We start from the raw sequence: 15,922 nt of genomic DNA, 5'->3' as shown, positions 1-15,922 counted from the left end.
TGAAAAGAAGGCCTCTTCCTCGGCTGTGAGAACCAATGCTCTTGCTCAGATAGCCGCTCTCGACTCTAAGGAGGAAGTCAGAGGTCTCTCTTCTCCGAAAGTCTCTCAGAGGCATGCCCTTCAAGGACAATTGCAGTCCTTCGCCCACAACGAGTTAGTGTACTAAAAGCAACGTGCAAGATTCAAATGGCTCTCCGATGGGGATGTTAATACTAAATTCTTCCATGTAGTCGCCTCTGCACGAAGAAGGGCCAACCGCATTGCCATGCTCAGCGTCAACAGTGAGACCACCTCAGACCAAGCCCTTATTTCCGACTCATTGGTGAATTTTTTTGCAGATTTATACTCTGATCACCAGCCAGTCCGCCCCTTCTTCCAAAGGGTTAACCTCTAGGTTATTCCATCAGCTGCAACTAGTATCATCGAGCTCCCCTTCTCTAGTCGAAAAATTGAAATTGCAGCCCTTGGTCTTCCTCTGGATAGTGGTCCGGGCCCGGATGGAATCAACGGGGAATTTTATCGCCGTTGCTGGCCCTTCATCAAAGACGACATTTCCGGCATGGCCCGCTCCTTTTATCAGCATGGCATCAGATATAGGAGTATTGGAGCCTCTTTCATCGCCCTCATCCCTAAAACAGATGGGGCAGAGCTCCCATCCGACTTCTGGACGATCAGTCTCACCACTAGTGCATATAAGGTGATTGTGCGCCTCCATGCTAGTCGACTCAGGGCAGTCCTCCCTATTGCCATTCACCATGGCCAGAGTGCTTTTATTAAGGGAAGAAATATTCTTGATTCATCCATGGCATGTCATGAACTTCGTCATCATTTCAAGGTCCAAAAGCTCCCCAGATTCATCCTCAAGCTTCACTTTGAAAAGGCATTTGACAGAGTTAACTAGAAGTTTCTGGACACCCTCCTGGGCAAGATGGGATTCAGGGAAAAATGACGCTTCTAGATCCAAAACTGCATCTCCTCTGCAAGCTACTCCGTCCTTCTCAACAGAATAATTTGTGGGTATTTTAAGGGAACCAGGGGAATCAGACAGGGAGACCCCCTCTCCCCCTTGCTCTTCAACGTGGTAACAGAATATCTATCCTCTTTGATCTACCCGGCCAAGAACATGGGATGGCTCCTCCCCACAACAGATTGCACAACCTTTGATATTCCGATTCTCCAGTTTGCAGATGATACAATTTGCTTCGGGGTTGGTACTATGGATCATATCAGAAAATTATGTGTCGTGCTGGGATTATATAAATTGGCTTCCGATCATAACATAAACTAGGGAAAACCCACTCTTCTTGGCTATCACATTGATCCAGCTGGGCTTTAGGATATGGCAGACTACCTGGGATGCTCTGTGGGAAATATGTCAGCTACATATCTTGGACTCCCACTTTTTGATTCTCGGCCTTCGGCGTCACTATGGTCCCCCCTCATTGAGAAATTTGAAAAAAGGCTAGCCACTTGGAGGGGTAAACTCTTATCAACAGCGGGGCGTCTCACTCTCCTCAAGTTTTGTCTGGCTAGGCTGCCAAATTATCTATTATCATTCATGCACTGTCTGGCCTCCGTTTGCTCCAAAATTGATGCCATCCGTCGACAATTTCTATGGAGAAGTTCAGAAGACACCTTCAGATACCATTTGGTTAGTTGGAAGAATATTTGCATGTCTCATAATAGGGGAGGATTCGACATCCAACCTACAAGAGAAATGAACAAAGCTCTTATGCTCAAATGAATTTGGAATTTCAACAACAAGCATAACAATTTATGGAGGAATATGGTGAAATTCTACCTTCAGTTTTCAGGTGCCTGGTGGAGAGAGGGTGACACCGCTCTCCTCCTATCCCCGATATGGAAATCAATTTTCATGCTCCTTCCAGTATTCAGAGGTGCTACCTCGTTTCACACGGGCAATGGAAGAACCCTCCTCTTCTGGTCAAACGAATGGTGTGGGCCCCGATCCCTCTCGGAGGACTTCCCGAGGCTGCATAGGGTGGCTAGCGACCTCTCTTGCTCTGTGGCTGATTCATAGAGTGATCACTCGTGGAGTCTCCCGTTCCGTCGAGGATTAAATGATGAGGAATCGTTGGCTTTTTGCACACTCCTTACCAGACTCAGCAGTACTGTTATCCGAAAGCACTCAGTTGATAAGCTGATTTTGAAGCCCAGTAATAATGGCCGATTCACTGTCACTTCTGCTTACTCTCATATCAGAAAGCAAGACTACAGTATTCATGAGCACAAGGCAAATTTGGCTTGGAAACTCTCAACAGCAAGCAAAATCAAATTTTTCGTGTGGTCAGCCATCAAAGAACACATTCTTACTTTAGGCAACCTTCATAGAAAAGGCTTCGCTGCCCCCGATCTTTCTTTTCCCCTTTGTGGTGAGTGCGAAGAGACAGTCTGTTATGGTCCTATGTTAAGTACTTGGCTTTCCGCTACCTACTAGGCCGGTCTTTTAGGTAGTATTGGTTAGGTACTTAACATTTGGTATCAGAGCGGGCGTCCACGTCGCGAGTTCAAATCCCGGCATGAGCAAACTTAGCGGAGGGGGCGACCTAGAGGCTGGATTAAAATTACTGGTAGGGTCACAAAAAAAAGGTGGGTCGGGCCAGTGTCGCTAGAGTGGGCCGTCACTATAGCGGAGGGGGTGACCTAGAGGCTGGATTAAAATTATTGGTAGGGTCACAAAAAGGTGGGTCGGGCCTGTGTCGCTAGAGTAGACAGTCGCTAGAGTGGGCCGCCGTGGAGGTCTGATCGTGAAGGTGGGATGTGATGTTATGGTCCTGGGTTAAGTACTTGGCTTTCTGCTACCTACCAGGCCGGTCTTTCGGGTAGTATTGGTTAGGTACATAACACAGTCCAACATGTCCTCTTACACAATGGATTTTTGTGGCAAGTTTGAATGAAAATTTTTCAGAAAATTGGGGCTCCAAGTGGGGCTACATCAGGACCTCTTTGGCACCTTTGAGATGGTTCGAGGGATTCTCCTTCCTCGGTTGGGCAAGTTAATACTTGTGGCCTGTCTTGCGCATGTTCCATGGTGCATTTGGCTCGAGCGGAACAACCGGAGATTCAACTCCAAAGCTAGCACCCCGGACAACACGACTTCTCATGCCGTTGGCCTCCTCTCAAGTTGGCTTCATACAAAGAAGGATTTTGTCACTCTATCGAGGGTTTCCGTTAGGGAAAATTGGAATTTGATCGCTCATATGTCTGGCCCCAACAGAACTTCGAGTATGACTATCTGGGATCCTCCCCCTTGAGACTGCATTAATCTGAATTTTGATGGTCGTGCTATTGGATGTCCTGGGCCGGCTGGAGCAGGTGGTGTGTTCAGCAATGGAGACCCTATTCTTTCTTATGCTGGTCTAGTGGGCATTGTCGATTCTAATACTGCTGAAGTTAGTGCTCTACTGTTCGGCCTCCAAATCTACAGGGATCGTCTCCATGGCAAGTTAATCATTGAAGGCGACTCGAAGATGGTTATTAGTTGGTGTTCCAAAGACAGCTTCCCCCCTTGGCGCCACTGGCCCATCACTGATAGTATTGCTGACATTGTATCTTCTACTCATTGTAATTGGAATCTCATTCCTAGATCAGCCAACTCTTTGGCTAATAAATTGGCAAAATTCGAAATTTTCCAGTAATCTCTCATTGTTTGGGAAGGCTTCCATCCTTTGTAAATTGCTCTTTTGAGCTTTTGTCTTCATAAAAATCAGCATCATTTCAAAAAAAAAAAAAAAAAACAAAATATTGTGGTCCAATCCAGTACTGAAGCTGAGTATAGAGATATGGCTCACTCTGTTAGTGAGTTGATGTGGGTGAGGTCAATTGTCCAAGAATTGAACTTACGGAGCAATGGGTCCATGATTATGCATTGTGATAATCAGGTTGCTATGTTCGTTGCAGTAATCTAGATTTTCACGAGAGAACCAAACGTATAAAAGTTGATTGCCACTTTGTTTGAGATGCAGTGATGAAGAAGGACATGGTTACCCTTATGTTTGTCTGGTGATCGAATTGTTGATATGTTTACCAAAGCCTTGGAAAATTGTGAATTTGGAACTTTCTGTAACAAGCTGGAACTTATGGATATTTATGCTCCAACTTGAGGGGGAGTGTTAGAAAAAAAAAGTGAAGGGTAGTTTGGCAATTTCACATAATCTAAACCTTATAGACAAAGTATTGTTAAGTCAGCATGCTTTAGTGTTCATGTAGTGTCATTTTCATGTAATTTGGTGTATTATAGAAGTTATAAGAGATTTAAGTATATGGGGGTATTTTTTACTTTGTACTTTATTTTTCACTTAATCTATATAAAGTGTTAGGGGTCGAATTAGAACCCTAACGAGAGCCTCTCCTTGAGCTCTCTTGCAGCTAACGTTTCCTTTTCTCTCTTCCCTCTTTCTCCTTCTCTCTTCTCTCTTCTCTCTTCTCTCTTCTCTCTTTCTCCTTCTCTCTTCCTCAATTTTCTTTGTTCACTTATTTCACAGAACTTTTAAAGAAATATAACATAGATAACAAAAGAAGTGTAACAAGCCCACTCAACTCTACAAAGTTGTGCAAGGATCACCCACAAGATATTACACTATTTGAAGGGTGAACCAAAAAATAGAAATGTTGTACGCACCACATAATCACTTGTAGATTAATGGGTATTCTAATGTCGATTATGGGGCCTAAATTGGATAAAAATCTACCTTAGGATATTGTGTCTTTGTTGGTGGAAACATTGGTTAGTTGAAAAAGCAAGAAACAAAATATTGTAGCTTGTTCTAGTACCAAAGCAGAGTACCAAGCAATGTCTCACACAGTTAGTAAACTTTTGTGGGTGAGGTCAATGACACCAGAGTTGGGTTTTCGTACGACAGAGGTTATGAAGATGTTTTGTGATAACTAGGTTGCAATATTCATTGCAAGTAACCAGTGTTTCAAGAACAGACGAAACATTGTAGAAGTTTGCCATTTTTCTATGATGATGGAATGAGTGTGGTTGTAGTTACTCTCTATGCCAAGCTTGTAGATCAGCTTAGTGATGTCTTTACTAAAGCTTTGGGAAAGAAAGAATTTAGGAATTTTTGTAACAAGCTAAAGCTCTTTGATATATACACTCCAATTAGAAAGAGAGTATCAAAATATATGTAAGAAGGGTATTTTGGTCATTTCCCATGGACTTATGTCCCTCTTTAGGATAGACGTTAGCTAGTTATTATGTTAACACTATGTGGTTAAATTTTCATGTCCTTCTGAATATATTATAAGGGAGATATAAGTGTATACGTTGAAGAGGGGCATATATTTCTTTGTGTAAGATGTTAACTTGAGTGAGTTTATAAGAGCAATTAGGGTCTGAGTTCAGACCCAACATAGGCTGCTCCTAAATCCAGCTTCTTCCAAACTCTTCTCCTCTTTTTTTCTCTCCTTCTCTCTCTTCTCTTCATTCTTCGTATTAAACTAAAGCAACTGGAAAAATCCCTTTAGACCCCCATCATTGAGAAGTTTGAGCACAGGGCTCTCCACTGGAAAGGGCAAATTTCTTTCTAAAGCAGGTTGCCCAACCCTTGTGAAAGCTACCCTTACTGGCCTCCCTTTGCATCATCTCTTCCTCCTCAAATGTCTAGCCATGCAAACATAATTAAACCCCTTGAAAGGAGGTTCCTTTGGAGAGGATCCTCAAACCCATCTACATACCATCGTCTAAGTGGGAAGATGTCTGCACCCCGAAAAAGACTAGGGGCCTTGGGATCAGAAGAATCAAGAACATGAACAATGCCCTCCAAGCTAAATGGTTTTGGAGATTCGCCTTGGACAAAGACACCCTTTGGAGGAAAGTGATGAATGATAGTGTTGAATGCTAAGTGATGGAATTTCCATGAGAAAAGAGATGGGAGATATTAGGGTTTACAAACCCTTTTCTCCTATTTATAATTTAAGCAATAATTTTTTAAAATGATAATGGAAATAATTACAGAAATTACTTCCATGTCCCTATAGCTAGTAGGATTTAGATTCTAAGGAAAACACAAGCCTTATAATACTTTCCAATAAGCATAACAAAGAAAATACAAAATTGGTATTCAACAAAAAAATTCCAAAACAAATATAAGAATTGTTCTTAAAAAATAAGAGAATCCACACAATTATTTTGAAATTGCATAGGACATAGGTAAAAGTGAAATGTCGAACAATATAAAAACTTCTAGAAAGATCAAAATGGACATTAGAGCATTAAACAGGCAAAAGGCATAACAGTAGAGGACATCAACAACAAGATCACAAAATAGACCACTAGAATGACCATCAAACTCAGACCAGAAAATTTACCATTAAATTGGTCATCAATTTGACCAAAGTACGAACTCCCAAATCAAACACACCACAAAAAAAAAAAAAAAAAAAAAAAAATGTTAAGGAATAGTCCCACATGGATTAGTGAGTACAAAGATCTTGGGTTTATTAGTTGGAAAAGAGGTTTCCTAAGTTAACTAATCATTTTGGGATAGGTCTTGGACCCAACTTTACATGATTTCAGAGCAAGTACTCATATGTGGGCTTACACCTAAACTATCCAATTGTAGAGCTACAAAAGAGGGCCTACACCTAAATTATCCACTTGTAGAGCCACAAAAGAAGGCCTACACCTAAAATTATCCACTTGTAGAGCCACAACAGAGGACCTACACCTAAACTGTCCACTTGTAGACCACAAAAAGAGGGCCTACACCTAAACTGTCCACTTGTAGAGGCACGAAAAGAGGGTGTTAAAATACAAGTTCAGGGGTATTTTGGTCATTTATTAGATTTTCAATATTACATTTTTCTCTTATAGTATGGTTATTAGATAGAGAATGTCTTATTTTATCTCTAGTTAAATTTTCATTCATTTTAGACATGTATTTTAATAGAAATGTAATTTTGAGTATTGAGGGGCATTTTTGTCCTATTGTAAAATTTCACTTAAACCCTGATTATAAAGAAGCAGGAAGGGCATTTCTGGCTCGGATTCCAAAGCAACAAAACTGCCTCTCTTCCAGAAATCCATTTTCTCTTCTATTTTCTCCCAAAATCACCTATTTTTCATGGTATCAGAGCAGCAACGCAAGTCTTGGGCAAGTTTCTTCGGATTTTGTGGATCTTCTCTCCATTTTTAGCAATCTCCTTGAAGGTTTTCCCCACATTTCTGGACTGGTAGGGTAAATTTTTCACTTTTTTCCTTTTTCTGCCTATCTTAGCCTATTGGCTAATGATTACTGCTTCTATTTGACTGAATGTTGGAATTTAGAAATGTATAATGATCCCAATTTGAGGAAATTTCTCAAATCTGCCTGCGTCGTCAACCTAATGCTTGCGTCATCATCCATATAGCCTACACCATCTTGATTTCTTGCAATTAGGTCATTCTTTCATTGATTTATGGTCTCAATTGCTGGAATTGATCACTATTGGTTCTAAATTGAATGAATTGGGTGTTGCATTGCCCTAATTGAATTCGGTGTGGGGCCCACTTGACTACACAAATATTGAAATTTGGGAAAAGTGCTTCCCTTTGGTTAATTGACGCTCTAGTGTACTGAATTGTGGTGTTTGGTGATATTTAATGGCTGATTCCAACACATAGGTTGCTGTCCAAAGGACTGTTGAGAGCTCAAATGTGAAATTCTCTCAGTCTATTCAGATAACTACAATCCGGTTGAATGGATCGAATTATGTAAACTGGTCTAGATTAGTTTTGATGTATTTGAGGGCTAGAAGAATGGCAAAATATATAAATGATGATGCCCCGGTACCTGTTACTGAAGATTGGGTGGCAGAAAATAATTCAGTAATGACCTGGTTGGTCAATGGTATGGAATCCAGATTTAGTGATCACGTTTTGAGTTGCAATACTGCTAAGTCAATGTGGACTACATTGGCTTCCATTTTATCTCAAGAAAGTAATTTATCAAGGATCTATGAGTTATATGTGAAGTTCATTAATATGAAGTGTGGAGGTAGATCAGTGATAGATTATTTCAGTGAGATGAGGGGAGTACTACAGGAGATTGGTACATTCCATCTTTTTACTACGAATGTTGAAGACATCCGTACGAAAAAAAATCAGATTCAAGTAGCCCGGTTTTTGGATGGTTTGGGGCATGAGTATGATGCTATTAGAGCCCAATTGTTGGTTAATGAGGATGTGACCACTCTTGAGCAAGCTTTTAACAGAGTTCTTCAAGCTGAAGGTGCAGTTGTAAATAAGAAAGAATCAGGTAAAACCCTCTTAGAAGCAGTTGCTCTTAAACTTCAATCTTCTACTGGTACGCCCGACGGTCAGTTTCATGGAGGTAATAATAGAGGTAGAGGTCGATCTTTCACAACCCGGGGTTGTGGCCGAAATGATCGGGAGGATCGAAAATGCGTTTACTGTGGTAGGACTAATCATATTTCTGAGAAATATTGGGACAAATTTGGTAAACCTACCTGGGCCAATTCTATAGTCACAGATAAGGACTCCTCCTTACACACTGGATCGTATGAGGAAATTCAACAGTTATTACAGCGACTAGGTCAACTGACTGCTTCATCTACTGCTTCTCAGACTACCGAGACTCCTCCTTCTTCCGCAGCAAGTGTCATGATAGCTAGTACAGGTATGAATGCACTAAATGTGTCTCATTCCCCCTCTTGGATCATTGATTCAGGAGCCTCTTTACACATGTTAGGTATGCCTTCTCTATTTCAATCCATTAGTCCATCTCATTCATATCGTCGAGTTACTTTAGTTGATGGATCCACCTCTCCCATTCAGGGGGAGGGCATAGTTCGCATTACTCCACAAATATCCTTAGATTCTGTTTTATTTGTACCAAAGTTTTCAATTAATCTCTTGTCTGTGAGTCATATAACTACATCCTTAAACTGCTCAGTAACCTTTTATCCTACTTCTTGTGTTTTCCAGGACTTGCAGACGAAGAGGATGATTGGTTCAGGATATGAGAAGGGAGGGATCTACATGCTGGATGGCGTATCCATTTCGAGCTATAGCTCTCATTACTACAAATTCTTCTTACTTGTGGCATCTGCGCTTGGGACATCCCTCACCAGCTAAATTGTGTCAATCTTTTCCTTCTCTGTCAGCCGATATTTCATTTGATTGTGAATCTTGTCAGCTGGGAAAGCATCGTCGCTCCAGTTTCCCAGTTAGTTCTAGTCAAAGCACCAAGTTGTTTGAATTAGTCCACTCTAATGTATGGGGTCCATGTTGGGTTCCTAGCCCATTTGGTTTTAAGTATTTTGTGTCGTTCATTGATGATTTCAGTAGAGTCACTTGGGTGCATCTCCTACGAGAGAAGTCTGAAGTATTTAAGTATTTCTCAATTTTTTCAATGAAATAAAAAATCAATTTGGTGCATGTGTTCATGTACTTCGTACTGACAATAGTTTGGAATATCTTAACCATAAATTTTCAGTATTTTGTGATTCTCATGGTATTACCCATCAAACATCCTACCCGTATACACCACAACAAAATAGCGTGGTTGAACGTAAAAATAGACATCTCCTTGAGGTTACAAGGACACTATTATTGCATATGAATGTTCCTAAATCTTTTTGGGGTGATGCAGTTTTAACTTCGTGCTACTTGGTTAATCGTATGCCCTCAATTTTTTTGAGTGGTCAAGTTCCACTTCATGTTTTAAAACCCAATTGTAAATTGTTTGGTGTGGTTCCTCGTATTTTTAGATGTACCTGTTTTGTTCATATGCTTGGAACTTCGGTCGATAAGTTGTCACCTCGGTCTGTCAAATGTGTTTTTTTGGGATATTCTCGTCAACAAAACTGATCCCATCCAACCAAAGCAACTGTTTTTCCACAAGGAACATCTTCAACAGATTGATCAACTTCAGCACCTGCTAATGTAAGAGGTCCTGAATCATACTTCCCTTTTTCACCACTCTGGTTTAGTGCCTTGATTGCATGAAAATAGCCATCTGCATCCTCAAGAAGCACCTTGGCTTGGGCTGCCTAGCAGCAATGTATGCTGGACTGCCACAGCAGCATTGTTTGCTGGGCTGGCTGGCAGCACTGGTTTCAGCAGTGGCACTGTTGGTAGCACTGTTTTCTGCAGTGCCAAAACAGCGCCGTACAATCCAGCGATGCATTGGATTGCGCTAGAACAACAGGTAAAACTTTCATTCTTTCAATAAACACGGCTATGCTGCTGGCCTAAAGATGGACCTATAAGTTTTCTGTTTTCTATTTTTTTTTTTTGGTTGAGTCCATTTCTGCACTGTAATAGCAGCAGCACACAACAATTTGTGGAAGAACCCAAGTGCAGCAAAACCATCAGCTTCCTCCTGTATCCTCTCCTTCCCAACCCAATTTGCATTCATATTAATCAACCCATAGGATACAAAAACATTAGATTCAAAAAAATTCCTTATCGTGTAATTATGTATCAACCTGCCGAAGAAAAAATCAATGGGTGGGGCACATATAGGAAGGACACAAGACACTGTGAGAGGACTCCTCACCTGCAGTCTTGCCATCTCCTCACAGACACCCAGTGCTTCCCCGGCGTTCCTGTTTTGGCAGAATCCAACTATCATGTCAGCAAACCGTCCCTTCAAATCCATCTTCCTTGCTGATTTCTTTTGGGCCTTCCCCACATACCACTCCTTGTCATCAATTTTTTTCCCATTAAGCTCCTCAACAGCTAGAGCAGTATCTTCTGCCTTCTCAAATTTAACAAATCCAAAACAGTTGGATTTCCCATCCCTTTCTCTCATTACTACAGCGCTTGTAATGTTTCCATACCCGCCAAATATTTTCTTCAAAGGCAATTGATAAGTGAACTCTGGCTTGAAAGGCATTGGCCCTGAGGCACAATAATCCTTTCCTCCAGAGGCAGTCCACACAGAAGGAGGGTGATTTTCTTCATAATGAATGTCATCAGTCGGTTTATCAAGGTTAGACAGCGAAGAATATGAGACATGTCCTTCATCCATGCGTGCAACAGAAATAGGAAGAGGCTCACTGCTGCTGTTCTCAGTAGTTGAAAAATAAAACAACATTCCAGAAAATCCAACAGAAAGTCCAGCAGGCAATTTATTCAGGGACAGCAATTGAAAAGAAGAAGTAAAAACCGATTCCAATTTCTATTTTCTCACTTCCAGTGCATAATGACAACCTTTCGTGCAAACAAAACTAATAGCATCATTATACAACTAACTAAGCATCTTCACTACACCCAAAAAAAAATTATCTCCATTTCGTACCTTCTCATATGCTGAACTCCTACTGAAATGAAACCTATCCACTAACAGTGCCCGAGCAGCAAATATGGAACCCAATAAATTAAGCCCCACATCTTCAATTTGACAACTCACATACGCACAGGTACTATGCTCATCCATAGAAAAACAAAGCCCCCCAAAACAAAATTGCTGAGACACGCTGCTGTTCACGGCAATAAAAAAATAAAACAGCATCCATTCAATGTTTTTGTCCCTTTCCGGAATCCCCAAAAAAATTTTATCTTGTATTGCAGACACTTCATCACACAGCTGCACAAATTTTCTCATCTTACCGAAAGATTGAATGCAAAATTGAGGTTGCCGATACTTACCCCAACAAATTTGGGAATTGGGTTCCCTCTGTTCTGCCAAGAGGTGGATTGAGAGTGAGAGGTGGTGGCCGGAAGTCAAATCCCACCGGAGTTGTTTCCGACGGCGCCAACAGAGCCTCCTCCTCAGTTTCCGGTGGCGAATAGCAACAATTCGTGGCCTCACTTTTTCTGATGGTGAACTGCCGGACATCGTTGCCGAAATTTAGAATAGGGCTGGTCCGAAGAACCTTTAGGTGGGACGACGAACAGGCCTCTTGGTTCCTTTACAGCAGACTTCGACTTTGGATTTAAGGTCGCACCCAAGTCAGCCTTTACCGACGAGATTTTGGTAAAATACCCTTCCGATTTCCCAAAATTTGGGTCCCCGCCATCTGATTTCGGAAGTTTTGAAGCCAATTTCGGATTTGATATCTCAGACTCCGATTTCTGATGTGCAGAGTCCCCGCTATTCGGTTTTGGATTTCCCTGCGTGGAAATTGGTAATTTTTCTGGCCCATGGCCTTTCTGCCCGTTCGAAACAGCTTCTGCTGCCTCTTGTTCAAGCCCAAGGGAAGCTTGAAAACCCTAGGTTCGTTAAGGAGAACGCACACCCCTAAGCTCGTTGAGGAGAACACAAAACCTTGTTTAACCTAAATCAATGTTTGTCTTTCTCATTACTCTTACCCCTTAAATAGGGTTCACCCTTACAAGGTTTAAGATAAAATATTCCAAAAATACCCCTGTGGCTTAAAACTGAAATAAAATAAAGTAAATTAAAGAAAAATAATTAAAATAATAATATTATTGCGTGCATAACAGAGTCTATGAGATAACTCCCCATTCAATCACTCTCTCAATGCCAATGTATCATCCAAAAACTTTATGCGTGTCTGTTTTCTCTTTGCTTCATACCCTGATGTATGTTGGTCCACATACTCCTGCCAACTGTAAGGCATCAACTCAAAGTTTAATTCAATTCCACATAAACCCGAATCAAGACACCTGGCGACCATCGCAGATCTAGAAGCGCCTTTGATGCCGGCCTTGGATGAAACAAGGATTCCATAGAGAGTAGAAGTGTATGTGATGCTTCCACTAGCTGCTGAGATTACAAAAATGGTTCATTTCTCTTTTATTTTTCAAATCTCCACCAGATTATCTTCTCGCCTTCGATGAGCTTTGTAACAGCAAGCCCAATCTTCTACAAGTCCTTGCGGAATTCATCGCCAAAATTAGGCTGAAATGAGTTGTCAAGAATATCTTAGGAATCAGTCTTCTATTTAATTGGTGTGAAACACTGGGAAATCTTCTAAAGTGGTTTCATCAAGCGCCATAGTCGTCCTGCTGGAACCAGTGGCGACAACTTCAACCATGCCAGTCGGCAACCTCAGGAGACTGAACAAACATAATAGACACGAAGACCAGCAGAAGGTAGAGAACCAAATCGGAGCCTAGAATTCACATAATGTTCATAGTGCATGATTTTTGCAGAAATTGGAAACCCAAAATCCATAAAAATCAATTCATACTAGTGTTGGAGATAAGAGGAATGGCAGGGATAAAATTAGACCTAAGATTATGCAAGGACGAAATTAAACCTAAGAATTACGTAACCTAATTGTACTTTCCAATGCTAAGTATGGCTACTGCACTTCCAATTGGCTCCCCTCCCCTCCCCCATCTAGAAAAGAACATGCAAATTGTCCAATAACATCCAACGCATAGCTCTTTCAAGTACCAGGGTGAGGTTTTGGATTGACAGTTGGATTAGTGATAGACCTTTGGCTGATAATTTCCCCACTATCTTTGCTCTAACCAGGGATAGAAATTCATAGAAGCTCATGTGGACAATGGCTGGTCTCTAAACCTGAGAAGAAATTTAAGGGATCACAAGGCCTTGGAAGCTACCTACCTCATGGGAATCCTAAACAATCAGTACCTTAGAGGGGCTGGGAGGGACATCATCCTATAGAAATGGTCTTCAAATGGTACATTCTCTGTCTCTTCTTATCATAGCCATTTCCATTCATCATTTACTAGCAAGTAAGCAGTCTTGGTTTGGAGACAGCTTGAGCCTCATGTTCTTATGTTGGTTTGCAGCAAGGAACCACAATCTCACCCAAGACAACCTTCATCGAAGGGGAACTGCCATTGTCAATTCCCTCTACAGGCTATGCTGTGATCATGATGAGACTGTGGAACACCTTCTTGTTAATTGGTCTTTCTCATTGAGGATGTGGCATCATTTTTTGCAATTAATCAACATGGGGCTGTGTTTCACGGCCTTTTATTCCTTTATGATCATAGATTTCACTCTATGGTCCCTTCCCAAGTTTGGTAAACTATTGTGGAAAACTATGCCTGCTGTGATTCCTTGGTGCATCTGGCTGGAAGGTAATGATAGAATCTTCGAAGGCAAGTCTGAGGATAAATCGTTTAGCTATTCAATGTAATTTTGCACCCCCTCCCTCCATTCCGTTTCCCTTAATGAAATCTGCATTTCACCTTCTGCAAAGAAAAAAAAGGAAGATGCCTGTAGTAGCTAAGGATAAAGCCGCTGAATTGACCTACATTACTTCAATTTAAAATTTTGAAGGAGAAACTCATGCTACCAGTAGGTACCTTTAGGAACTCAGAAACAAGAATAGCATCTAACTTTTAGCCTCTCAACTGAAACAAGAAAATACAAAGGCAGCTGACCCATTCAGCTGCTAACAGAAGTGGCTCCTCTTGAGAGCTGATAGTGATGTTTTGTTGAACTTAGGTGTCTGAGAATTAAAATTTTAGAGATCAGAATCCACAGCAATGAATTCCAAATGATCCAAGGTTTCCAGGAATTGTTACCAAATGATGGCATAATGCAAACATATGACAATGTCATTTCAGCCAGACCACTGAGAAACAAGTTTCAATAGACAATGGAGAAATAATCCTCTTCGATGGAGAAAAATTAAAAAGACAAAAGACAAAAAAAAAAAAAAAAAAATAGACCTGGAGACAAGCTACCTGATCCTTGTGCACGGTGGCGGCTTGGCATCGGAGTCTGACCGGAGGCAAGCGTCTGAAGATCCAACGGTGCCTCAACTGGAAACTGTTAGGAGAGGAAGGACGATTCACAAAGGCCCTCTCATGGTGCTGCAGAGATCGAAACGTCGGAAACGCTAAAGCCATCAGCTCGTTGTCAGCCTCGTTGGTGCTCTCTCTGCTCCGTTAAGAGTGTGTGAACTGTGGCAAACGAGTCGCCCTGTCCACACAGTTAGGCTGAAAAGTGATGACATAATTAAACCGGATTAAGTGGAAAGAGAAAGTTGTGATCGTTTGAAAACGGTAAAACCCGACAACGTTATATAAGAGAATCGATAAAAGCTTGCTTTAGCCTGGAGGCGAACCCGCCGGATAGTACTTGGAAGGTAATTATCCTAGCCGTTGGATTGCAAGCCTTTTGTTGTACATATAATAAATCTTTAAAATATATTCAAAGTGAACTTCCTATCTTGACGTTTCGGAAGAGTTTCACATGCAACAAAGTTAAAAAAAAGTTGATAGAAAATAATCAATGAAAATTTTATCTTTTTATGAAGTGTACATATATTTTTTTGGTTGTTGCAATGAGTGATTGAATTCCTCTCTCATAGAGCTATCTTGGAATCAAGCATGCAAGAATAGCCTAACTTGTGGACTCGTTTTCTATCCCTTGTATTCTTTGAACCCTTCTTGTCTATGGCTTAACCAAAATCAAAGTAGTCAAGTTTCCTTTCTAAATCAATATGGTAAGTGTTGAGGACTCAATAGGTAATCAAGTCATCCCAAGGAGGCGCAGTGAGGGGGGGGTTTGTTATGGACTTCATATCATCACGAATTATCAATAGGCATAGGAATTAAATTATGTCAATTTCTTTTTAATGCAATTCTATTTGGTTTGGTTTGGTTTAGATGTAATATGGCATGAACCAATTGACCCATGGGTCTATTTTGTAATTCTATCCTCAACCCTATTTATGGGGATGTCAAGGTGAAGGAAAGCAAGTATTGAGAAAATTAGAATTAAACAGGCCAAATTCTCCCTCAGAGGTGTAAGTCGGATTCTCCCTCTAAGGTCCAGGTCGAGCTTCCTTCAAAGCTCAATCATTCCATTCCGAAATTCCACCATTCCATGTTCCAGAACAAGAATCCTCTTCTAGCGTCAAGATTCAATATGGAGGGAAGAGATGAAAGAAGGGTGACTCGATCCATGTCTCGGGAAGAACCTAACAGGGTTAGTCAACAAACTAGAAATTTGATCTTCATCTTCATCTCATGCCTCTACATGATCTTCATCTT

The 15,922-nt window shown here is 41.1% G+C and overlaps 1 protein-coding gene across 2 annotated transcripts in view; it reads right to left on the bottom strand.

Moving 5' to 3' along the window:
* Positions 1 to 14,862, bottom strand: part of LOC137941489 (uncharacterized methyltransferase At2g41040, chloroplastic) — a 67,915-nt gene extending 53,053 nt beyond the window's left edge. The window contains exon 1 of one of the 2 annotated variants that reach the window (XM_068786929.1): positions 14,609 to 14,862. In XM_068786929.1, coding sequence (XP_068643030.1) covers positions 14,609 to 14,773 — 165 coding nt within the window. In that variant the 5' untranslated portion in view covers positions 14,774 to 14,862. The remainder of the gene's footprint in view (positions 1 to 14,608) is intronic. The other variant, XM_068786928.1, reaches the window with a different exon arrangement.
* Between the last annotated feature and the right edge of the window lie 1,060 nt (positions 14,863 to 15,922).

The sequence above is a fragment of the Aristolochia californica genome, unplaced genomic scaffold, assembly GCF_029961685.1.
Source record: "Aristolochia californica isolate CCGP_79_NKW_82.1479 unplaced genomic scaffold, dmAriCali1.0.hap1 SCAF_9, whole genome shotgun sequence".
Lineage (NCBI taxonomy): Eukaryota > Viridiplantae > Streptophyta > Magnoliopsida > Piperales > Aristolochiaceae > Aristolochia > Aristolochia californica.
Note: the sequence above shows the minus strand (reverse complement) of the source record. Positions and strands in the feature narration are given on the sequence as shown.